This window comes from Tenrec ecaudatus, chromosome 2, assembly GCF_050624435.1.
Source record: "Tenrec ecaudatus isolate mTenEca1 chromosome 2, mTenEca1.hap1, whole genome shotgun sequence".
NCBI classification, from domain to species: Eukaryota; Metazoa; Chordata; class Mammalia; order Afrosoricida; family Tenrecidae; genus Tenrec; species Tenrec ecaudatus.
Window position 1 is genome coordinate 164943579 of NC_134531.1, and position 25251 is coordinate 164968829.

The following is a 25251-nucleotide window of genomic DNA, read 5'->3' on the forward strand; positions in this document are numbered from 1 at the left end:
TAAGGCCGCTCTGGGCACGGGGGTCCCCATCTCACCGGCCCTTGGCTTCTAGGAGCAGATCCGGGGCAGAGGGAGGCGAGCACCGGGTCAGGGGCCGCTGTCGCCGCCACCGGGGAGTCCACCGTCCGCCCGGCCGCGTTTCGCGGGCTCTGCAATTCAGGGTAAGCGGCCTCGCGCTTACCAGAGAGAGGAGCGTGAGGCGATGACTGTGGGAGGCAATCGGGGGACCAGTGGGAGGAAGCCGCCTGGTTGTATGTTGTATGTTGAGCAGTGTGTAGGGAGGACCTCCAGTTACGAGTAATAACAACCATCATCGCAACGATAATAATCGATTGAGAGGTGCAAGGACTTCACGGGGCCCCTCGTAGGCTTCTTTCTGGGTAGCCTTTGCAGCAGTCCTTCGGGGTATACACTGTTAATAAACCCATTTTACCAGGACGGAAAACTGAGGTACAAGAAGAGTTAAGGACCTCGTGCAGGGCCACACGGGGAGTAGGTAGCCTGGCCTGGATTGCAACTTTGAGGCCCGCCTGGCCCTACGGCCTGCATTGTTATGTCCGCTTTCCCCAAATAAATACACAGGGATGGGGGGTGGGGCGATGTTAGAGAGAAGAGGAGGTGTTTGTGGTGTGAAGTGGGTGGAAGGTCTTGAAGGGGAAGAGCCGGGTGCCGATGGGAGGCAGAGTTGGGAGAGTGGAACCCTGCGGGCCGCCCCCTTCGAACTCGCCTCCCCCCTTCTTCTTGGTTCTTGTGGCCCCACACTCTGGTCGCCGTTCCGTGGCCTAGGAGCCAGGGCCGCTGCTTTGGAGGAGTCCGCTCCCAGGCCTGGCCTCTCGAGCCCCTCGGAGAACGAATTGACCCGCGGTTCCGCCTCGGCCAGTGTCTTCCGACGCTGGCTTTGGGGGTTGCGGGGCTCCGGCGGCGCCGCGGCAGGGTAGGGGGCAGAGCCTGTTTGGTACTGTTGCTACTTCGCTTTCCGCCTTACTCCAGCACGGCTAAGTCTTTGTTCACTCCGCTGGACGTGGGCAGGCATGCTTATCGTGTCCTTGTAAACGGAGGGAGGCTGAAGCAGGACAAAACTACACAACCCCACCAAACTCAACATTATTTCCCCCAAGCAACGCCTAGAACGCTGGACTGCTGGCCCCGAAAGCTGGCGGCTGGGTTAGTTGCTCACCACAGCCTTCCTGGGGCGAACGCGAAGCTTCCTTTTGGAGAAGTTTAATCTTAGTTTTTCCAGGACAGCCCGGAGATTGAACTGCTGGCCTGCAGGGGGGCTTTTACTCCCGGCTCCCCTGAACTTTTTTGCTGCCCTCTAGTGTGTTTACATTTCCCCTTGCACAACCCAGTAGTAACAGTTACCACTTGTTAAGTGCGGTTGAGTAGGTTCACAGTACTTAAGCTCCATCCTCACCATTGTTATTTTTGAGCGGATTGTTGCAGCTACTGTGTCAATCCATCTCCGCAAGGGTCTTCCTCTTTTCAGCGCCCTTCCACGTGTTGTTTTACCCGGACTGCCCTCTCTGGGTGACATCTACCAGTTAGTGCTGGTGGACTGCTTTCATATATGGAATGGAGTTGTAGCTCAGGTTTTAAAGTTAGCCGATGATGCAAAATTGTCCATAAAAATGCTTTAGGAGGATGCGGAGTTGGAGATTTACCTCTCCCGTGTCATGGGAAATCAGCGAGGTGTTTCTTTCAGCTTTGAAACTTGTTGCTGTTTTTTTTTCTGTTTTGCTTGAAATGTAAATAAAACATTATAATTAGAGATTGCTGTATACATATATTTGAGTGGCTATTTCGTCTGACATTTTCTTAGCCATCATAACCACTAATTGCGCTTGCCCAGTTAAAAGTGGTGCCTTGCAGTCTCTGCGTGATCGTTTTGCATTTAGGGGCTTGCAAACGGCAAACTTTCTAGAGGAGGGTTTGGTGCAGGAATTTCGTCTATTTATTTGTGCTAGTAGTCCTGTGTATTGTCCGCTTGTCAGGCAAATTTCGCAGTGGCTAGCTTTGCAAAGGCCGATTCTTTTCGAAGTAGAAATCATACACAGTTTTCTAAAGCGAATATCTCAGAATTTGTTTTCCTCTATGGAAATGGAGTGCAAGCTAACATTGTACAAGGAGAGTGAGGATGAACAGTGATGCGACTAAATGTTGATGGACTTTGGAGACGAACCAATTTTAGTAGGAACTTTAGGAAGAAATTCATAGGCAAATAATTCTACGATGCTGGTTGCAATCCCAGCAATGTGTCAACACTCCCGATTTACCATCCTAGGTTTCCATTAGTCTGGTTTCCTTGCTGTCCCTCGTCTCCTCCACCTGCTCCCCCTAACCACCTCCCCTCCCCGCCCCCTTGTCTCGTCTCATCTCCACATCTGGGCTGCTGGTGCCCAGTGGTAGAGTTGGGCTGCTCCAAGGAGCTCCTTCCTCATTGGTGTTATTGTTTACTTTATAGGCTGGTGTGTTCTTTATAGAGCTCTGGCGGCCTAATGGGTTACACGTTGGGCTGCTAACCACAAGGTCAGCAGTTGGAAACCACCCACAGCTCTGGGGGAGAAAGAGGGCAGTTCTACCCTATCCTTCAGTATTGGGATGAGTCAGAATTGACTTGATAGAAATGAGGTGTGTGCGCATGCATGTGTGTGTGTGTATGTGAAAAAGAGAATGTGTGGTTGGTTGAGAGTGGCCTCTGGGAATAGCTTAAGGTCCACATTAAAAGAATGAATTAGGTGGAGGGAGGGCGGGATGGAAAGGGGGAACCATTACAGGGATCTACATATAGCCTCCTCCCTGGGGGACGGACAACGGAAAAGTAGGTGAAGGGAGACGTAGGACAGTGGTAAGCTATGACAAAAATGATCATTTATTATCAATGGTTCACAACGGGGGAGGGGGAAAATGAGGAGCTGATGCCAGGAGCTTAAGTGGAGAGCAAATGTTTTGAGAATGATGAGGGCAACGAATGTACAAATGTGCTTTACACAATTGATATGTGTATGGATTGTGATAAGAGTTGTATGAGCCCCTAATGAAATGATTTTAAAAAAGAAATGAATTAGAGCAGTAATCTCAGCAGTTCTTCTAGGCCAGTGGTTCTCAACCTTCCGAATGTGACTTTTTTTATTAATAAATCTTTTTATTGGGGCTCATGCAACTCTTATCACAATCCATACATACATCAATTGAGCAAAGCACCCTTATACATTAGTTGCACTCGTCATTCTCAAAATTCATCTTCCACTTGGGTTCCTGGAATCAGCTCGGTTTCCCTTTTTTTCCCCTCCCCCTCCCTCCCATGACTTAAAAAAATCATTTTATTGGGGCTTATACAACTCTTATCACAATCCATACATACATTGACTAAAGCACCCATATACATTCGTTGCCCTCATCATTCTCAAAATTCGCCTTCCACTTGGGTTCCTGGAATCAGCTCATTTTCCTTTTTCCCTTTCCCACCTCCCCGCTCCCCCCTCCCTCACAAACCCTTAATAACTTATAAATTATTACTCTATCCTATCTTACACTGCCTGGCGTCTCTCCTCACCCACTTTCCTGTTGCCCATCCCCCAGAGAGGAGGTTATGTGTAGATCACCAAGATCGGTTTCCCCTTTCTACACCCCTTTCTCTCCTGGTGTAGCCACTCTCACGGATCCCGTCCTAGATTTCCTGTGTTTCCAAATCCCTACTGCACCGCTGTGTATCCTCTGGTCTAATCAGGTCCACAAGGTAGAATTGGGATCATGATAATTGGGGGGGAGGAAGCGTTTAAGAGCTAGAGGAAGGTTGTGAGTTTCATTGTTGCTACACTGAACCCTGAGTGACTCATCTCCTCCCCACTACCCCTCTGCAAGGGATGTCAGCTGTCTACAGATGGGCATTGGGTCCCCATCACGCACTCCCCTCATTCACGGTGATGTGATTTTTTTCCCCCTGCCTTTGTTGTTTGAAACCTGGTCCCCTTGGTCCTTCATGATCACACATGTTGGTGTGCTGCTTCCATGTGGGCTTTGTTGTTTCTGGGCGAGATGGCCGCTTGTTTACTTTCAAGCCTTTAAGTCCCCAGACGCTATATCTCAGCCTTCTTCACCACACTTCCTTATGCACACGTTCGTCTTCAGCGTTTATGTGGGTAATGTGATCACACAATGATGGTTTTTGTTCTTTGGTGTCTGCTACCTGGTCCCTTCAACACATCGTATTCACTTAGGCTTGTGTGCTTCCTCTCTGTGGGCTTGTTTGCCTGTGGCGAGTTTTTAAGACAGTTCCTCATGTTGTAGTGAAACCTCCCCCCCAGCTGTACAATGATTTTTGTTGCTACTGCATAACTGTAATTTTGCTACTGTTATGAATCAGGCCACCCCTGTGAAAGGGTCATTCGTCCCCCAAAGCGGTTGCGACCCACAGGTTGAGAAGTGTCATTCTAGGTGTATCAGCCCAGTAAGTGTGGTCTTTTTTAGGAATTTTGAGTTTCGACTTATATTTTTCTCCCATTCTAACCAAGACTTTCCATCCAAGGATATAAAATATTCTTGGACCTGATGGCTCATAGTGATAGCTGAGCACCATCTAGTTCTTGCCTCAAGTCAGAGGAGGGGCTGTGATGTATGTGGGCTATTAGTCCTTTGGACTGATGGCTTTCTTGAGTCTATTTTTAACCTCACCTTTGCTCCAGGCAGGAAAGACCAGAGTTTATATTTCAGATGGCTACTCAAGCTTTTAAGACCCCAGGTGCTGCTTGGCAAACTAGGGTGAGGCGCTTTGCCATTGTTTATGTCAGTTGATCTAGATGCCCCTCAGTACTATGGTCCTTAGCCTCAAACCCAGGAGCTTACTCTGTGAGTTGTTTGGTTAATTTCTCAGAAGTTTCTGTAGCTCTGCCCTTCTGTACTGAATCTCCATGCAGTACATACATAGTGTGTGGAAAAATCCACAACCATACCTACATGGGTGTGGTCCACATGTACATGGCTTCCCCACATCTATTTCGCTTACCCAGCTACCTGTGTATCCATTCTCAAAGGATTGCTTCCTACTCTTTTTTTTTTTTGCTTCCTACTCTTGAGCCCTGGTGGTGTGGTGGGTAAAGCATTAAACTGGTAACCACAAGGTCACAAGTTTGAATCCTCCATCTGCCCCAGAGAGAAAGGCTTTTTGCTCCTGTAAAGATTGACAGCCTGGGAAACCCTATGGAGCTTTTGATGGCAGTGAGTTGTTAACTGTTACAGCAGGGTTGTTTATGTTATGGTATTTACTATCCAAAAACCAAGCTCACTGACATCACATCAATTCTGACTCATAGTGATCCGATAGCTGTGGTTCTCCACCTTCCTCCTGCTGCCACCCTTTCATGCAGTTCCTCATGGTGTGGTGACCCCCAGCCATAAACTTACTTTTGTTGCTATTTAATAGCTGCAATGTTGCTACTGTTATGAATTGTAAACATCTGATATGCAGGATGTATTTCCATTGTTACAAATTAAACATAATTAAAGCATAGTGATTAATCACAAAAATAGTATATGATTATATATTGTGAAATAGTCATTTCTAATGACAAATAAATGAAATTTTGTCTTGAAGCATGGTGTAGCATGGGTAACAGTCTTCACGCTGGGTACTTGTCTGTGGGTGTATCTGCATGTGGGCTGACCCACCTGGAGACCGGATAGAGGAGCAGTGTCTCGGTTCCTAAGACCATCAGAAATAGGTGTTATCCTATGGTCTTAGGCGACCCCTGTGAAAAGGTCGTTTGCCCCCCAAAGGGGTGGCGATCCACAGGCTGCCAAGGGCTGCCCTCTGGGCTAGAGTAGAACTTGGGGTTTGTGAGACTGTAAGTATTCACAGTTAGAAAGGCCATCTTTCTCCCATGGAGCCGCTGGTGGCTTCGGACTGCTGGCCTTGGGGATAGCAACGTGACATGTAACCCCCAGTGCCACCAGGGCGCTCATGGTATTTACCGTAGTTAACTTGTAACCTTGCGTACCTCTTAGGGACTTCCTACGTGGCCCCTACTTCCCCCAAGGTGTGTATTGCTTTTCCCTTCATCAGAACTAACAAACTAAAATCACGATCTCTTAGTGCTTTCTCTCTCCCCATCCTTCGTCTCAGTCTCTAGGAACCGTCAGAGAATGTGGTTCTCCGTGTGTGTCACCCTATTCTTGACTTTTATAAGAGTGGTTTCATATCATATTTTCCATTTTACGATCTACTTCAGTGGAATGTCCACCAGGTTCTTAGGTGTTGCGAAGTGTTTTGTAGATTCATCATAATGACTTATTGCTGCCTATTATTCCATTGTGAGCATTTGCCAACGTGTGTTTAGCCATTCATTTTTGATGCATAGATTGTTTCCGTCCTTTTGCAGTTGTGCATAATGCTGGATGAACATGGGTATGCATGCGTGCATTTTTGTCGCACCTCTTATTTCTCTAAGATCTAGATCTAGGATTGCTGGATTTTTGTTGGTGGCTTTTCAAGGAAGTATCACTGCCTTGGGGTAAGAGTTTACTAGGTTATAGTCTTGATTTACATCTCACTAATGGCTAAGACCCCTGGGGGCATAGTGATTATGTCTTGAGCTACTGACTTCAAAGTTAGCTGTTCAAAACCACCAGCTGTTCCTCAGGAGAAAGATGAGGCTTTCTACTCTGGAGAAGAGTTACACTCTTAGGAACTGACACAGGCAGTTCTGTTCTGTCCTTACAGGTTCACAGTGGGTTGGAATTGACTCCATGACAATTAGTTTGTTTTTTGGGGGGAGGAGATGGGGGAAATGGCTTATGACAGGAGCCCTGATGGTCTAGTGGATTACAAGTTAGGCTACTAGTCAAAAGGTTAGCAGTTTGAAACTACCAGCTGATCCATGAGGGAAAGATAAGGCTTTCTCCTCCTGGACAGAGTGACAGTTTTGGAAGCCCCCCGGGCAGTTCTGTCGGTCCTGGAGGGTTGCTATGTAGGCTTGATGGCAGTGAATGGCTAATGAGGAAGTTGAGGTGGTCTGCTCTAGGTGGGGAAGTGAAATTTCTTTTTTTAAAAAAATCATTTTATTGGTGTCTTGTACAGCTTTTATCACAGTCCATACATCCGTCCATCGTGTCAAGCACATTTGTCGTCATTATTGTTTTCAAAACCTTTTCTTTCTTCTTGAGCCCTTGGTCAGTTTATTTACCCCCCCTCCCCCCCGGTCTTGAACCTTTGATGACTTATGATTTTTTTCCTTTTTAAAGTGAAATTTCTTAATGTGGCTCTTCTGTCCATGATTCTGTAACTCCCGCCAAGTGGTTGGATGGGACTAGGGTGTGTGAAACACTAATAGAGGGGACTGGTCAGTTTTCCGTGCCACTTCCTGGCTATACTAATGAGGCATCCCAGAAACCAGAAGAGAGAACTCCCAGGGCCATCCAGGAAGAAGAGCCACCAGGGAAGCGTGTGTAGTAAGATCTCAGTCCAAAGTGGCGTGCTGGAGACACCGTGGAGACCGCAAAAGAGTCCAGCTGAAACCAGCAGCTGAGGAAAGGGAGACTCTTAAGACAGAACAGGGAGCGGTGCCAAGATCATGAGACTGTGAGGTCGAGTTGTGGCTGGCTTCCAGGCCCAGGGCCACAGGTCACAGGCCACGGCACTGCCGAGCCGAGAGGCAGAGGACTCGAGAGACTTGGCTGCTGACTGAGGAGAGGTGATGCTGGTGTGGTCTCAGTAACTATCTCCTTAATGTTTTCTGATCCTGACTTGTGGTAACCTGTTAACTTCTCTAATAAATCAAAAACTGCAGTCTGGGAAAACAACAAAGGAAACTGATTACAAGGATCTCCATATAACCTCTTCCCTGGGGGATGGACAACAGAAAAGTAGGTGAAGGGAGCCCTCAGACAGTGTAAGACATGACAAAATAATAATTTATAAATTATCAAGGTTTCATGAAGGAAGGGAGGCAGAGAGGGAGGGGAACGATTAGCTGATACCAATGGCTCAAGTAGAAAGTAAATGTTTTGAGAATGCTGATGGTAACAAATGTGCTTGACACAATGGATGTATGTATGGATTGTGATAAGAGTTGAATGAGTCCCCAATAAAATGATTTAAATTTTTTTTAAAAAAGGTCAGGTTTATCATTTTGGTCTCCTGTAGTCACTCTGTCTATAACCAGTTTATTCCCAACCCTTTGTTATGGATGGAGGGAACTCACCAGAGGCTTATTTCCTGTGTGGAGCTCTCTCACAAATGTGTCTTGGGCTTCCACTGCCATCCAGAGCCTTCTGCAAACCAGAATCTCACAATTTAGATTCTGATAATATTTCTTCAGCTTTGGAGTATATGATTTTCAATCTTTTGGTCACTGATGTTAGAGTGCTTTATCCATGTGGAATTAGTTGACATCTTAGTTACATGGCTGCTTCTTTGAAAACCAACCTTAAAGACTACAGATGCTATTTTATCTGATAGCTGGGTACCATCTAATTTTTTCACCACACTTTGCTCTAGCATCTGTATCTTATGTGTTCCCTTCCCGAGGGTATCCAGCAGGACCATGATGTTAACAACTAATTGTACTTAAATTGGAGCTACGATTCAGTTTGAGCCCCAAACCCATTCCTGGATCTTGGTCTTGTTAATTTTTTAGAAATTTAATCTGCCTCTGGCTCCCTTTAGAGACCACCTTGTTAATTTATCATGGAGTCTTATGGATCATCTCCGTGGAGCATAAGGATCTTATGTTAATGTTGTCATTGATTAGCCCTTGGTACTAATTTCTAAAATGCATTTGAAAGAGGGATTGGGCCAAAGTGAGCGCTTCCTTTTCTTCCTGCAGAGCACTGGTGGTTTTGAACTGCGCAGCTGGGCGACCACCTCCCTCACAGATCTCCCTTCAGCTGGGCGACTGCCACCCCACCTGGGCTCCTCTCCTCCCTCACAGCTGGCCCTTACAGCAGATATTTGAACCCAACATGAAAGGAGGGTGGTGCTCTAGCTGACCTTGCAGCAATAAGGCGGCCCGGGCTGGCGATGAGTTGAATTCTCCTCCCTGTGTAGCCAGAGGAGATCAGATATGGCCCCATGCTCTTTTCATATCCCTTAAGATTACAATCTTGAAAACCCCTTATAGGGTCAACTATTTGGGTCACCTCTGTGACAGCATCTCATCATGTGTCTGTTGACTGCCCAGATGTTTTTGCAGTTGCCACATCATGTCCTTTACCCATGTTTTCTTTGGATTGCTTGCCTTTTTGCTGTTGAGGCATTGGGATTTTCTTTTTTTTTAATAATCGTTTTATTAGGGGCTCATACAACTTTTACCACAATCCATATATACATCAATTGTGTAAAGCACATTTGTACATTCATTGCCCTCATTAGTCTCAAAACATTTGCTCTCCACTTAAGCCCCTGGCATCAGCTCCTCATTTCTTCCCCTCCCTCTCCGCTCCCCTCTCCTTCCCTGCTCCCCCCTCCCTCATGAACCCTTGGTAACCTATAAATTATTGTTTTGTCATATCTTGCTCTGCTCGACGTCTCCCTTCACCCACTTATCTGTTATCCGTACCCCAGGTAGTAGGTCACATATAAATCCTTGTAATCGGTTCCCCCTTTCCAACCTACCTTCCCTCTGCCCTCCCAGTATTGCTACTCACACCACTGGTCCTGAAGGGATCATCTGCCCTGGATTCCCTGTGTTTCCAGTTCCTATCTTTACCAATGTATATCATCTGTTCTATCTAGACTTGCAAGGTAGAATTGGGATCATGATAGTGGGGGTGAGGCGGGTGAGGAGGAAGCATTTACTAGAGGAAAGTTCTATTTTTCATCGTTGCTACATCGCACCCTGACTGGCTCATCTCCTCCCCGAGACCCTTCTGTAAGGGGATGTCCAGTGGCCTACAAATGGGCTTTGGGTCTCCACTGGGATTTCCTAGAAATGTTTTCCTGTACTGCTTGACCCTTTTCAGATACATCACTGCCAACAGTTCCTGCCTCCCTCTGCTAGGTTCTTGTTTTTCCTCTTGGTGAATGTAAGTCGTTAATTTTTATTGATAGCCTGCGTATCTAGTTGACTGTGTGCTGTTTGTGCATTTTTAGTTATGTTTGATATGGATTTTTCTATTTCCTTAAAATTACTGGAAGATCGAACAGTGACCTACATTTCTACTGGGGACCTTGTCTACTTGGCCTGCTGTACTGACGGTTACTTTTGACTGAAACTGAAAGTCTTATGCTGCCTTTTAAAATGAATGTCTCTGAATTTCAGGTTTTGGTTGTTTTTTTTTAAACCTCTTAAGTAGAAAGGAAGATGCTACAAGGTTATGAGGATTTTGCCCGTTGAGTCTTACTTTGAAGCAAACTTGCCATTTCACGTCACCGGTATTTTCTCTAGAAGATAGTGAAAAACAAAACAAAAAAGCCATCCAACTGTAGGAGGAGGCTTCAAAATATTTGTGGAAAATTCTTTTAGTCAATTCTGACTCAAGGCAGGACAAGGTGGAACTGGCCCTGCAGGCTTCTGAGATGTCTTTCTTTTCAGGAGTCGAAAGCCTGGTTAGGTATTCTCCAGAGCAGTGGCTAGAGGTTTTGAACTGCTGACCTTGTTAACAGCCCAATGCATAGCCACAACACAATCAGGGCTCCTAAGACTTTGCAAAGAAAACCCCCCACACTAGTCAGCCCTTCTTTAAACTTGCAGTTGTCTCGTGCATTTCATTTTTTAGGGCATGGGGTCACACTGTTTACAGCAGGATCCAAAGAAGGCCCAACATTTTGATGGACTTTCATGTCTTGCAATTTCTTTGTTGAAGAAACCAGTTGTTCCCACAGTCGATTTTGTTGATTGGATCTCTGTGATATCATTTAGCACTTTTTTCTTTTTCTGTTTTAACTCTTAATTTTTCTGTAAATTAGTAGTTAACTCTCGAGGTTTGGTCAGATTCAAGGTAGTTTTTTGGCAGGACGCGGTCATAGGTGGCCTGGTCGTGCCTGGCCCTGCACATCCTTAGACGGGGAAGTACGTTGGAGCCGTTGCTGCAGCCACCGTGCCAGGACCAGGCGTGTGGTCCTGTTGTGCACAGGGCCACTGTGGGTTGGAAGTGGCTGGACAGCAGCACAGGAAGCACATAACTGGTTCTCTTTCCAGGATGGGAACAGCCACTGTGATTATTTTAACAATTTTACTAAGGCAAAATTGCATAGTATGAAATTTACCCATTTTAAGATGTGTTGCTTCTTTTGTTGTTGTTGTTAGGTGCCTTCAAGTCAGTTTCTACTCTTAATGACTACACACACACACACACACACACACACACACCACACACACACACACACACAAACATTGTCCTGTCCAGTGCCATCCTCACAGTGATGTTTGAGCGAGCCCATTGTAGTCATTGTGTCAGCCCATCTCATTGAGCCTCTTACTTATTTAAAAAAATCATTTTATTGGGGGCTCATACAACTCGTATCACAATCCATACATACACCCATTGCGTAAAGCACATTTGTCCATTCATTGGCCAAGTGTCTTATTTTTTTGCTGACCACCTGCCGGGCACGATGTCCTTATTCCAGGGACTGATTTCTTCCTGATCACATGTCCAAAGTTTGTGAGATCAAGTCTTGCCAACCTTGCGTTGAAGGAGCGTTTTGGCTGTACTTCTTCCAGGACTAATCTGTTTTTCTTCTGGAGCTGTCAGTATTTTTGGCCGACATTGTAGTTGTTAAATGCGTCAGTTCTGTGGGCTCCTTATTCAGTGTCTAACTAACACGAGACAGTTGAAAATCGTGGCTTGAATCTGGTATATGTTGGTCCTCAACGTGACATTCCTTTTCCCCACACTTGGGAAGTCTTTAATGTACAGTTGCGTCTTGTCACAGTAAATGTACTGAGCTGTGCAGTGAGCACTACAGTTCCTTGTGTCTGCTTAGAGCTAATCCTGCTCACCCCGTGTCGGCCACGCGGACCTCTTTCTGTCTTTAAAGATCAGTTTTTCATATGAATGGCCTTATGATTACTCTGAGTCTGGAAATTAAGCAGGGATTCCAGTATGGTGAGCTGACATCATTCTGTTTTCACTGGTGCCCTAGCAGCCTGGTCAAGAGGAACTTTGCTTGCACCTCAGTTCGGTTATTCAGTGGTCTGTTTGCACAACAAGTCAAGACACTTTTAAAAGTAGCAAATTGTCTAACTAGAATTTGCTGACAGTGACCAATTAGGTTAAGTTTCTTAATAAATTATGAACTCAAATTTGAACTTTCAATATATTGTAGAAATTACTCATATTGTTATTCATATTGCCTTTCGCCAGTGAGATCATCTTCAATTTGTTCTTTACAAAACATTGCTAGTTTTCCTGTGTTCTTTACAAAAAATCATTAATTAAATTTTTTTGGTTTCCTGAATTATATTGATACAACCCAAGTAGTCTTTAAGCAATTTATTATTCAGATTATGTTCCATAGTATTTCATATCCCTAAAACAAATATAAATTTATTGGTTAATAATAAATACAGCATGTAATATATTATAAATGTCACCTTAATTTAACCTTCTGTTTTTTAACATCTTGTGAATAAAACCTAGAAATTTACATTCTAATTATCATTGTCAGTGATACTGGGATGTTGTTCATCTTTTTTTTAACTGTCACATTGTGAATTTGGTGGAGATTTTTAAAAATCATTTTATTGGAGACTCTTATAGCTCTTATAACAATCCATACATTCATTGTATGAAGCACTTTGTACATATGTTGCCATCATCCTTTTCAAAACATTTTCTTTCTACTTCTGTCTTTGGTATCAACTCCTCAATTTTTTCCCACCCTTCCACCCTCATGAACCCTTGATAAATTATAAATTATTATTTTCATGTCTTACACTGTCCGCTGTCTCCCTTCACAGTTGCATTTTTTGTCTGTCACCCGGGGGGTTTACATTTTAGATAAGCCTAATACCAGTCTTACAAAGCTTCTTTGCTGGGGTACTTGGTTCTCTGAGTTTATTGTAAACAACCTTTCTAATGTTTTTTCATTTTTTTCTGCGCTAGGATGGAAACAAGGGCCTTTTTGCTTAGGTCTCTAGTTGCTTTTGTTTTTATGGAAACCTCTCTCTCCGAAGCCCCAGAGTGATACTCACTTCCCTTGCAGTAATTTATGGTTGGATTTTGAATGAGATAAAAAGGAAGTGCATTTTTTTCAGCAAGGGAAATAAGGAAGAGAGGTGGAGCCATTTAACATTAATAGCCATAGAAATGGTTTTTGTCGTCTGCGAGGAAAAACCTTAAGCATGGTTTCGAATCTGAAATTCTGATGATTTCTGCATTTGCCCCATATTCAGTCTGATTGTTGATGGCTTTTAAACTTGTCCCATTGTGTACAGAACAATACTAGGCCTTTCGAGTACAGAGCCAGTCTTTAGGCAGCTCTTTCACCTGTGTTTGTTGGGGAAATGGCATAGGGACTGCAGGGTGAAGACCTGTCCTGTCTGAGCAGCAGCCTCTGGCAGTGCAGGTTTCCGGGATCAAAGGGAGTGAGTCCTCAAGGGCTGATGACAGGTCAGTGGGTTGATTTCTCAGAAGTTCTCAGAGGAATGATGCCGGTTCGGTTTTGTTCCAGGTTTGGTTTCTGCCTGTCTCAAGGTAAAAAAGCACAGGTTTCCTTTTGTTGTTCTTTGGAAAATCATTCTCCCTCATTTTGCTGTTTCTAGGACTATTCCCTTGAGTCTATACATTGCATTCCCATATTGTTTTGAGGACCATTGCCGTGGGCTCGTTTTATAGGTAAACACCCTTCCTATAAGCTTTGATATATACATTTAAGCCTCTCATAGTGAGTTTGCCACAGTAACATTACTCTGAAGCCTTACTGTGTTGAGTTTTATCTTACAGAATATTTTCCCCTCCCCAATTTCTCTCAGTTCGCTCTCAGAAAATAAACCATAAATCATTTTGTTCCTGGTTGAGTCATTTCTTCTCTATTCTTATTGCTGAACTACTATTTAGTTTTTTTATGTCATGTGTTGAGAAGTAGATGTTAATGACTTCAGTTCTAATTAATAAGCGGAATTTGTAAACACAACCTTCCTTTCACGAACTAGTTGCATAAATCTGAAGAGGCACTATATTAAGGTAGTTAACCTCTAATTGATTGTATTTGCCCTTTGGATGACATGGCAAATAGTTTCCACCTTTTGTGGGGATAGTGGTGCAAGAGCTTAATTCAGGGTCAAGTCCACATCTTTTCAGACTTATTTTTATTGGCTCGTACAGCTCCTATTATACATGCATTGTGCCAAGCACACTGGTACACCTGTTGCCATCATCATTTTGAAAACATTTTCTTTTTACTTGAGCCCTTGGTATCAGCTCATTTCCCCCTCCCTTCCCCTTTCAGACTTTTACGTTCACATATGCATTTAAAATGGCTAATGTGATTTCTTTAGAAATGATTCCAAGATTTAATCTCTTTGCATAGACACGTGAGAGTCACAGAGAGGCATAGTTGTGGCTCTTCCCTGGGGGACTCGGAGCCTGGTACCACCGCGGAAACAGTGTGAGGCTGGCACCGAAAGGGTGGCGGTCCAAACCCGGAGCCCTGCGAGGCAGAGCCTGTGGCAGCCCGCTTCCGCAGCGACGCGCGGTGGTCACTTCTCTGCCCTGCTTTCGGAGTGGCAGGGCACTGGGGGGGGCGGCTCTGTGGGAAGCTTTTTAATCATTCGGGTAGACTGGAGAGGGCAGGTAAATGAGATCAGGCCTAGGGATTGCACTTCTGTGTGAAAGAGCAGCTTAGACAGAAGAAGTTTATTGGGATTTCTTTAAAGAACTTTGTGTGTGTGTGTGCGTTGACAAAGGCAACTTTTCCGTCATAAAAAATGGAGAGAATAGTCTTACTGGTTTAGCTTACACTGATAAAGTGAGGGCAAGGCATTGTTTCGATGTATTGTTTCATCAACTTCTTGTGCCAGTGTGTCTAAATTTACGTGATCTTAAAATCCATTTTCCATCCAGATCAAATCGACCGTTATCTGGCTCGCCCTCTGACAGAGTCAGCAGGAGGTGACTTCGCAGGCGTCTTCAGGATGCCGGCAGCAGTCGTGGAGAACAGCCAGGTCATCTGTGAGGTCTGGGCCGGCAATCTAGAAGAAGAGATGAGGAAGATCCGGGAAATTGTGCTCAGCTACAGTTACATCGCCATGGTGAGACCTGCTCTCTTCCACGCACCTGCTGGCTCGGGCCTAAGGAGGAAGCTTAATAGGAGATTCTGCCCAGAAATTTTGCGCTGAAGTTATGATGAAAGATTGTTTTACGTTTGTGACATGTCAAGGTAGCCAGTGTACCTGAGAAAGATGACACTATTTAGAATCTTGGAGTTTTGGGTAAAAGTCCCTGTTCAAGTTTTAAAGACGGGCGCTAGAGTAGCCTATAGGGCCCCCCCCTTCCCTTAGAGAAGGAGAATGCAGCTGCAGAGTGTAAAACATTAAAAAAGATGGACGGCCTTTAAAATCAGGGGACTTCACTGGAATTCCAGCTTCCTGGCCACGTCCATAGGGGCCCACACCCCTGCCTGGCACCCAGTGGCTGGAGAGGGAGGTGAGAGGCTTGGGCTGCAGTCTCCTTCCTCGTTACCATCGCCACCCCCTGCCTGCTTCCCGTCTCCCTTAGCTGCCCAGAGTTCCCATGAGCCGTGAGCCGTGGTGTGCAGAACCCCCTGTGGTCTTGTCCCCGGTGTTTTTCTCAAGGCAGGGGTGGCTCTTTATGTTTGTTTTCTGCATTACTGTGGTCACTTTCTATGCTGGTGTTTTTATTCATATCCTGTTCTCAACTCCTTAGAGAGTTCCTAACTGTCGTAGGTGCCCGCCTGTAGTTATTCAGGCCACTCGGAGTCACTGCCCGCCGTAGGCTCTAGGTTGTTGTGGCAAGCGCCATGATCCTGGTGCCCCTCAGTAGCTAGCAACGAGATCAGTCTAAGCTAGCTTTCGTGCCCAAGCACGTTGCATAACTTGCATTGAGGTAAAAAGTTTATTATGCATTACCAATCCAACATCTATTGCTTTCTTAAACCTTATGATGAAAGATGTTTGCATTTTCCAGGACACCGAATTTCCAGGTGTTGTGGTTCGGCCAATCGGTGAATTTCGAAGTTCAATAGACTACCAGTATCAGCTTCTTCGGTGCAACGTTGACCTTTTAAAGATTATCCAGCTTGGCCTGACATTCACGAATGAGAAGGGGGAGTATCCCTCTGGAATCAACACCTGGCAGTTTAACTTCAAATTCAACCTTACGTAAGTGTCTGAGACGCTTCTCGGTTATTCTCAGACCTGCGACATTTGTACAGACGCCAGTTGCTAACTGATTAATTCATTTGCAGTTCTGTTTCCACTGACCTTAGGGGTCTGGTGGCACCTTCAAGCGGAAGATAGGGTTGCGTGGGCGGGGTCTCAGCACGAAAGCTCAACAGTTCAAAGCAAATCGTCGAGTGAGAAATGGACAGACAGATGTTTCTCCCGAGAAGAGGACCACGTGGCCAGTAAGCGCGTGGAAAGCCGCTCCGTGTCGGCAGTGGTCCCGACAGCGCAGCTCCGCACCGTGAGGCACCACTTCCCACCAAGCCGATGGCCTCGGAACGGTGGAGAAACAGAACAAAACCCAGCCGAGGACGTGGAGCAATGCTGGGGGGATAGACAATGGCACAGCCACTTTTGGGAGGGGGAAAGGTAGATCTTCCAAACGCTCATCCTAGAGGCACCACGTGCCAGCCGCGCTCTCCGAGGCACGCAGCGCTCTCCACACGAGCACTCCTGGCTGCATTACCTCCGAGGGCCAACAGTACAAGTGTTCGAACGTCTGAACTGGAAAATGGGTCCCTGTGAAATCCTGATAACATAGAACCACACGTGACACTTTAGACAACGGTGTCCTGGATGAGTACAGAGCCCCACCTGGTGTGTCACTCCGTCAGTACAAGATGTGCAGAGGGCTTGAGATGAATGGTGCCTAGAAGAGCGGGGGATGCACAGGACCGGGCAGTGTTTGGTTCTGTCTCACAAGGGTCGCCGGGATGGCCCCCAACAGTCTGGGTGGGGTTTGCGGGGACTTGTCAGTCAACTGCTTACTAAGGATGGGGTATCTTCGTGGGGTGATGAAACTGTTGTAATACTTAGTAGCCATCGCACAGGTCTGAATATACTAAAATCATGTAGACTTTAAATGGATAAACTTTGGATATGAGTATGTTTTAATAAGCTATCCAAAAAACCCTCCAGATTTACATGGTAGATCAAGGTTAGAATATTAGTTTGCCTTTTCCTACCTTAGTAATTTGAGTCTGCATTTCCCTTTCTGCAATTTAGTGTCCTTACCTGTCAAAAGAAGCTGTTCTAATCATCATAGTAATAAGGTTGCACGGGGGTGCTAAACACAGGTAGTTGAATTTCAGGCATTTTCAATAGAGTGCACATTATGGTGTAATTCTTTTTCCTTTTTCTTCAAAGATCATTTTATTGGGGGCTCTTACAATCCATACATCTGGTGTAACTTTATAAGAAGGGAATTTGCGGGGAGAATGATCATTTTGCTGATTATAAGGAGATGTGGATGTATTGGGCACAGTTTTTGTTTACCTTGTATACCTCTTTGTTTACCTGGGCATCATGTTCATCTGATAGCTCAGAAATAACTTTTAATGTCCATATGGTGTATCTGGTGATGACATTATTGGCTGCCCCTTCAGCTAATAAACGAATGCCTTGCTTTGTAGAGAGGACATGTATTCCCAGGATTCCATAGATCTCCTGGCTAACTCGGGACTTCAGTTCCAGAAACACGAAGAGGAAGGGATTGACACGCTGCACTTTGCAGAGCTGCTGATGACATCAGGGGTGGTGCTCTGCGACAATGTCAAGTGGCTTTCGTTTCACAGGTCAGTCCCACAGAATGTGCTCCCCCTGCTCTGGGCCTCACTGGGGCAGGGGGTTCCTCGCTTATTTGGTGTGATCCTACTGCTGACCAGGAGGAGTTACTAAGTTGAAATGGTAACCACGATTCAAATTTGACATGCATGCTTAGGCATGTTGCATGATCCAGATCTGTTACGGGCTGTCGTGCCGGATTATTCAAGTGAGAAGATGGAAGGTGGAGGCAGTGGTGGAATTGGTTTTCTTTTTCCTTCCTTTTATAGGGCTGCCCCGTGGTTTTCCAAATACTCCAGAGGCAGATAGATTCCCTATGAACGAAACCTGCTGCCTTCGAGGCGGTTCTGACTCATGGTGACACTACAGGGCAAAGTGGAACTGCTCCCTAGGGCTTCCGGGCTGTACAGCTTCATGAGAGCAGGACCTACTGCTGTTGAGTCTATTGCCACCCACAGGGACCCTGCGCACAGTTTTGAAAGCTGTCAATCTGGGAGCAGATTGCCTCAATATCAGTAGAGTGACTGGTGGATTTGAACCTCCAGCTTTGTGGTTACTTGTCCAGAGCTTACCCGGCAGTGCCACCAGGGTACCTTAGATTTCCCATAGGAGATGTTTCTTTCCTTTGAAGTACTTTTGAATTTTGCGGGGTATTTTTCCCCCCATTACATTTTTAAAATTTTATTGTTTTTGAGAACATACACAGCAAGCCTGCACGACTTCAGCAGTTTGTTCATGTACAATTTAGGGACGGTGATTCCATTCTTTGAGGTCTGTGACCATTCTTGCCCCCCTTTACTTTACTTTTTTTCTTCTAATTATTTTATTAGGGGCTCATACAACTTGTCCCAATGCATACATACATCAATTGCATAAAGCACATTTGTACATTCATTGCCCTCATCATTCTCAGAACATGTGCTGCATCAGCTCCTCATTTTTCCCCTTTTCTAAGTTGTCCCTCCCTCATGAACTAAACTAAGGTTCCTTTCTACATTTTTTAGTTTCTGTTAATCAATTTGACCTGGTATCAACAGTTCTTAAAAGAGCATGCAGACTATGAAATTGTTTGGTTATAAGAAGACTCCAGGGGAGAATTTTAGTTTAATGTTTAAAAATTATGTCAGGGCATTGGTTATAGGAATTCATCCATCCTCCATGGCTTTAGAAAGTCAGAGCTGCTGAGAAGTTGAAATTCTGTTGTGCCTTTCCTCCTTTTTTTTAAAAGATAATTTTATTTTTTCCAACAGTTTATTGGCAAATTATACAATTCAATAGTTAAATTGCATCAAGCTGAGTTGTACAGTCATCACTACAATCAGTTTTGGAATAGTTTCTCTTTTTTTAATAATTTTTTAAAATTAAATAATTTTATTGGGGCTCTTATCACAACCTTTACATCCATCCATTGTGTCTGTCACATTTGTACACATGTTGCCACCATCATTTTCAAGGCTTTTCTTTCTACTTGAGCCTTGATAGCAGCTTCTCCTTTTTCCCTCCCTCCCTTCTTCCCTCATGAACCTTTGATAAATTTTAAATTATTATTTTCATATCTTATATTGTCCTCTGTCTTCTTTCACCCACTTTTCTGTTGATCGTCCCTCTGGAGGTGGTTATAGGTTGATCATTGCGATCGGTTCCCTCTTTCTCTCTCATTTCCTCCTTTTTAATGCGGATTCGGCTTTGGCATCCTTGTTCAGTAAGGATAGTAAGCACTAGCCAGTTCTTCTGTCCTCAAACTTTGGTGAATAAAACTCACATTTATATAGTGCCTCATGTTCTTTTTCATATTTCTCACAGTAATCTATTAAGTCGTGGAAACTGCAGATTACAGTAGAGTAAGCTGCTTTGAAAAATGAAGCTGTGAAAATCCATAATCTGTTAGACCTGGATCACTAGAGAAACCTCTACTAACACGCATCTGTGTGTAAGAAAGACCTTTATATCAAGAAGTAATTCTATATCAAGAAAAGGTCCCAGCCCAGTCCAGCGCAAGTCCATAAGTCTGATACCAGTCCATAAGTCCCTCCTCAGACTCGCGCAGCCATGTGCAATGATGCAGAAAGTAAGAGGACTATCAGAGGCTGGCGTGTACTTAGCCTTGTGGGTCTGAAGTTGGCAGAAGCATGGAAGGGCTCCTGCAGCATTCCAGGTCAGCAAGCAGGAAGACCAAGGCAGGGACTGGGGGAAGGAAATCCCTAGCCCCTCCTTATGAAAAGGTCATGTCCACCAAGAGGCACTATTGGGCTGTAACCTGACTGAGCGTTTGAATGCCATGCCTCCACTTAAAAAAAAAAATTTATTAGGGGCTCACACAACTCTTAGGACAATTCATACTTCAATTGTGTAAAGCACATTTGTGCGTTCATTGCCCTCATCATTCTCAAAACATCCACTCTCCACCCAGGCCCCTGGCATCAGCTCCTTGTTTTTTCCCCTCCTTCCCCGCTCCCCTCTGCCTCATGAACCCTTGAGAATTTATAAATTATTATTTTTTCATACCTTGCCCTGTCCGACGTCTCCCTTCACCCACTTTTCTGTTGTACATCCCCAGGAAGGAGGTCACATGTAGAGCCTTATAATTGGTTCCCACTTTCCAACCCACCCTCTCCGTATCGCCACTCGCACCACTGGTCCTGATCATCCGTCCTGGATTCCCTGTGTTTCCAGTTCCTATCTGTACCAGTGTACAACTTCTGGTCTAGCCAAATTTGTAAGGTAGAATTGGGATCATGATAGTGGGGTGGTGGGTGGGGGTGAAAGAAGCCTTTAGGAACTAGAGGAAAGTTGTATGTTTCATCGTTGCTGCACTACACCCTGACTGGCTTGTCTCCTCCCCGAGTTCTTTCTGTAAGGGGATGTCCAGTGGCGTACAAATGGGCTTTGGGTCTCCACTGCACACTCCCCCCACCCCCATTCACAATGATAGTATTTTTTGTTCTGATGATGTCTGATACCTTAACCCATAGACACCTCGTGATCACACAGGCTGGTGTGCTTCATCCTCGTGGGCTTTGTTGCTTCTGAGTTAGATGGCCGCTTGTTTACCTTCAAGCCTTTAAGACCCCAGATGCCATATCTTTTGATAGCCGGGCACCATCAGCTTTCTTCACATTTTCTTATTCACCCGCTTTGTCTTCAGCATTTGTGTTGGGAAGGTGAGCATCACAAAATGCCAGTTTCATAGAACCAAGTATTCTTGCATTGAGGGAATGAGTGGAGGCCCAATGTCCATCTGCTACCTTAATACTAAACCTATAAATATATGCACATAGATCTATTTCCCCATCCATATATATAAATATATTTACATATGTACATACCTTTATTTTGACCTCTATAAATGCCCCTTTGCCTCCTAGCTGTTTCCTTTATTTCCTTTGACTTCCCTCTTGTCTCACTATCATGCTCAGTCTTCATTTGGGTTTCAGTAATTCCTCTTGGTTACATTACCCTTGGTCAAGCCCTACCAGGCCTCCTACACCCTCATCACCACCGATTTGGATCACTTGTTGTTCCCTTATCCCTGGGTTTGTTAACCTTCCCCCCACCTCCCCCTCTCCCATGTCCCCCCGGAACTGTCGGTTACACTGTTGTACATTTTCAAGTCGACATGAAATTACGTGATTGCCACACATGAACCTGAGGCAGTGTGAGACAGAGTGCTTGGTGTTTAACCTCAGTGCCGCATTCTCTCCTTGTAGTGGCTATGACTTTGGCTACATGGTAAAGCTGCTAACGGATTCTCGTTTGCCAGAAGAGGAACATGAATTCTTTCATATACTGAACCTTTTCTTCCCATCCATTTACGATGTGAAGTACCTGATGAAGAGTTGCAAAAATCTTAAGGTACACACGGTTTTCCCCAAGTAACATAAAACGAGAGAAAAACAGAAACAGCAAGCAGCCCATCCTGCCATCTGTCGGCGTGTTGGAGTGCTTTCCGGGGGCCCGCGCTGTGGGGCAGGCTGCAGCACGGGGCTGCGTGGCCCCGGCTTTTGTGCGGCAGCTCGCAGGGGAGGCCCAGCAACCTAGTGAGAGTGTGGGCAACTTTTCAGGGATGGGTTCTTTATCCTAGAGTTTCACTCACTGCTGTGCAGTCGAGGCCAACTCATAGTGAACCCGCAGGACACGCTAGAAATGCCCCGTCAGTTTCCGAGATGGTAATTCTTTACTGCAATAGAAAGCCTGGTCTTTCTCCCTCAGAGCAGCTGGTGGTTTCAAACTGCGAATCCTGGTTAAGCAGCCCAACGTGTAACCACTAAGCCACCAGGGCTTCTGACTAGCGCACTTAAGAACCCGTTATTCCAGTCGTTGTCATCCTTGACATGGGGAGTTGGCTGTGTAGAATTTGGTTGGTTTTTACTTTTTGCCCAGTCTTGCTGTACAGCAGCAGTTTGGACCTTGGAGGACAGAGGTCTGGCAAAGAGAAAGAAAGGAGCAGAAGTGGACTGTACATAATGTAACATTGGGGAGGGTGGGGAGGCTAGAAAGTGGGTCCTGCTGGGTTAAGGAAACTGCCTTTTTTCACTTCCTGTCACCCAGAGAAGTGCGCTCAAGAATGGGCGCGGTGAGCCCCGGAGAGGGTGCTGAGTCTCTGCTCTGACTGCTCCCCGTTCACCTCCAGGGCGGCCTTCAGGAAGTTGCAGATCAGTTGGATTTGCAGAGGATTGGAAGGCAGCACCAGGCAGGCTCTGACTCGCTCCTGACTGGAATGGCCTTTTTCAGGATGAAAGAGGTAAGCAAGCTCAGGGAAACGCAGAGACACTGTCTACAGCAGCGAGCAGAGGCTGAGCAGGCTCTCTGGGCTGGAGGAAGTTTGTGGAAAACTAATCATTTCTCCTGGAGTTTGATGGACCCCCTGAGAAAGGGTTATCAATCAGTCTTTTCCTCTGCTGTGGAGGTCAAGCTTGAGAGGCAAAGGAAACTTAGAACAGAAGCTACTGGGTGGACCAGGTCTGGGGCTGGGTGCAGGGCTCACAGGGGCTCTGATCCTTTCTGTTCCTTCCCGTCCGCCTGCCTTTAGTAGGAACACATTTGTTGGTGTTTGGTAATTTGCAAATTCTATATTGAATTTCCTACAACTCATTCTGGACAGGACTGCATGTCTTCGTAGTTGCCTTACTCGCCCCACCCAGTGTTTGAAAAAGCAGTTGGCAAGGAAGAGAGAGTGAGAAACTGCTTTTAGAAAAAGCACAGCTACCTGAAGAGGTGGAGCTCCTTTTCAGGGTGGAGAAGCTGGCCCATGATAGACTTTCTCCGTGTGACCTTAAAGCCCAGGAGTCACACAGTGCTTGCTGCAGCCTGAGTTCTGGGCCAACCAGTCCTCTAGGCCCTCTGTCCTGTGGCAGTGGCTGGAGACCTGTTTAGGTACATTCCTGGTGGGGGTGCTGTGCAGGGGTGAAGTGCTCTGCTCTGAGAGCTCCCTCTGTGCCCACAAGCTCAGTCCTCACCACAGCCCAGCGTGGCCCCATTTTATAGAGAGGGGGCCGTGGGCTACAGAGCTGAAGGGAGCTAGTGACGGTCACACCAGGAGTTCGTCTGTGCCCGAAGCCTAAGCCCTGAACCACTGCTGCCGGTTACAGAGAAGGTCGTGGAGGCAGGAGCCCAGGCGCCCCCGAAAGGCTCCTGAGTGTACCGCCAGGAGAGCCTGAATGGAGGGACGGGAATCTGGAGACTGGGCGGGAAAGGTTTGGAAGTTAATTTCTGGCTTGCCGGATTCAGAGCTCCAAGAGCTGTGAGGTGCTGTCTAAGACAGCGCGTTGAACAGGTTGAGTTTCGGCGTGATTTTCACCGCAGGTTCTCTGTCCTCTTTCGCAGTTATTTTTTGAGGACAGTATTGACGATGCCAAGTACTGTGGGCGCCTCTACGGCCTGGGCACAGGCGTGGTCCAGAAGCAGAACGAGGATGTGGACTCAGCCCAGGAGAAGATGAGCATCCTGGCACTCATCAACAACTTGCAGCCGTGAGGGCAGCGAGGCTCTGCGGGCCGGCCTGGCGCTGACCGCGCTCATCAGTCTGCGCAATTGCCTCCTCCCCGAGAGAAACGCTTCTCTTGAGCAAACTACCTTCCGTCTGCGTTGAGCAGAAAGACTTCTGTTTTACTGAAGACAAGCGGTGTCTTTGAAACCTGGAAGAGGGGTGTTTGCTCTGAATTTGTCAACAAGTCTTCCCAATTCCTCAGCCCGAAGCCTCTCCTCTCCAGTTGCCTCCTGCCACCAGCATCCATGGCTCATATGACACCTTTTTAAATATCCAGGACCAGTTGAAACAAATTAGTAAAATGTATAAACTCTTACCTGTTGTCTTTCTTTTCTTTTGCCAATGTGTTGCTGATCTCTGAGGACGAAGACACCTGGCTATGATTCTCAGCTGAGCTGAGGACTTTCTGGGAAGATGGAACCGAAGGGCATTCTTAGGAAATGGGTGGTGGATGTCCAGTCTCTTCCTCTTAAAAAAATCTCTCTCTCTCTCTTTATACATAGACACATATACACATCTACATCTATACATGTATATATATTATGTCCTGACCCTCTCAAAGATGTTTGCTTTCCTCACACTTTGGTAGTCTGCTTTCTATGCTGTCAGGGGGAAATGAACTGCTCCGTGCTGAAATGTGAAGACCAGATAATGAAAACTTTTCTTGCAAGCAAACTTCCTACTGAATCTGTCTACTGATCACGAGAAACTTCACAATGGGTATAGAGGTACCACCTACGTGTCTTTGAAGTCTGTGTTTCGATGTACCCCAGATCTGTGGTTGTGTGCACCACCTGAAATCTTTCTAAGTATTCTGTAATAAGCTAACCTGGATTTGATCCTGAAGAAAATGACTAAGATCATAGGTTTGGATCATGAGTCTGTTATGTTTCCAGTCCCATGATTTCTGACGGTCATCTGTATTCTCCCACCTCCATTTCCTCGGCTTTTCTTTCAGCGAACTTGAGGCAAAGCTGGGGAGATGGGTTCTAATGAGTATCAGAAATGTGTGTCTTTTAAAAAGAATTTGCAGTTCCTTGTCAACAGGACAGTGAAAGCAGCAGTTTTGGTTCTAGAACGCTTTTGGAGGAGTGTCCCACGGTTGCGGGAGGAAGCTCGGGACATGAGGGTGTTTTGTTTTGTTTCGGAAGGACTACAGGATGGACAGTTCCGCCGGCGAGGGTGGGAGCTGGCGGCTCACCGAGCCGACGATAGGCTAGCATTTTAACAACTCACAGGAAGCTCAATTTGAAATGATTTGAAAATGTCAAGTATTATTATAAACTGGTATTTAAGATGCCTGTAAATATTATTTATGTTTTTAATTTTGTAAAATAAAGATTTTTTTTTTAACTGCTGGCA

General features: G+C 45.7%; 1 protein-coding gene across 2 annotated transcripts; it reads left to right on the forward strand.

Moving 5' to 3' along the window:
- CNOT8 (CCR4-NOT transcription complex subunit 8) lies at positions 1 to 25251 on the forward strand. Of its 2 annotated transcripts, none has more exons than XM_075541875.1 (7): positions 1 to 161; positions 15001 to 15188; positions 16084 to 16277; positions 17753 to 17914; positions 21611 to 21755; positions 22534 to 22644; positions 23727 to 25251. In XM_075541875.1, exons 2-7 carry the CDS (start codon positions 15072 to 15074, stop codon positions 23874 to 23876), a joined length of 879 nt encoding a protein of 292 aa, XP_075397990.1. In that variant the 5' UTR covers positions 1 to 161; positions 15001 to 15071; the 3' UTR covers positions 23877 to 25251. The 2 variants fall into 2 exon arrangements, with proteins under 2 accessions (XP_075397990.1, XP_075397991.1); XM_075541876.1 differs by lacking the exon at positions 1 to 161 and adding an exon at positions 13757 to 13773.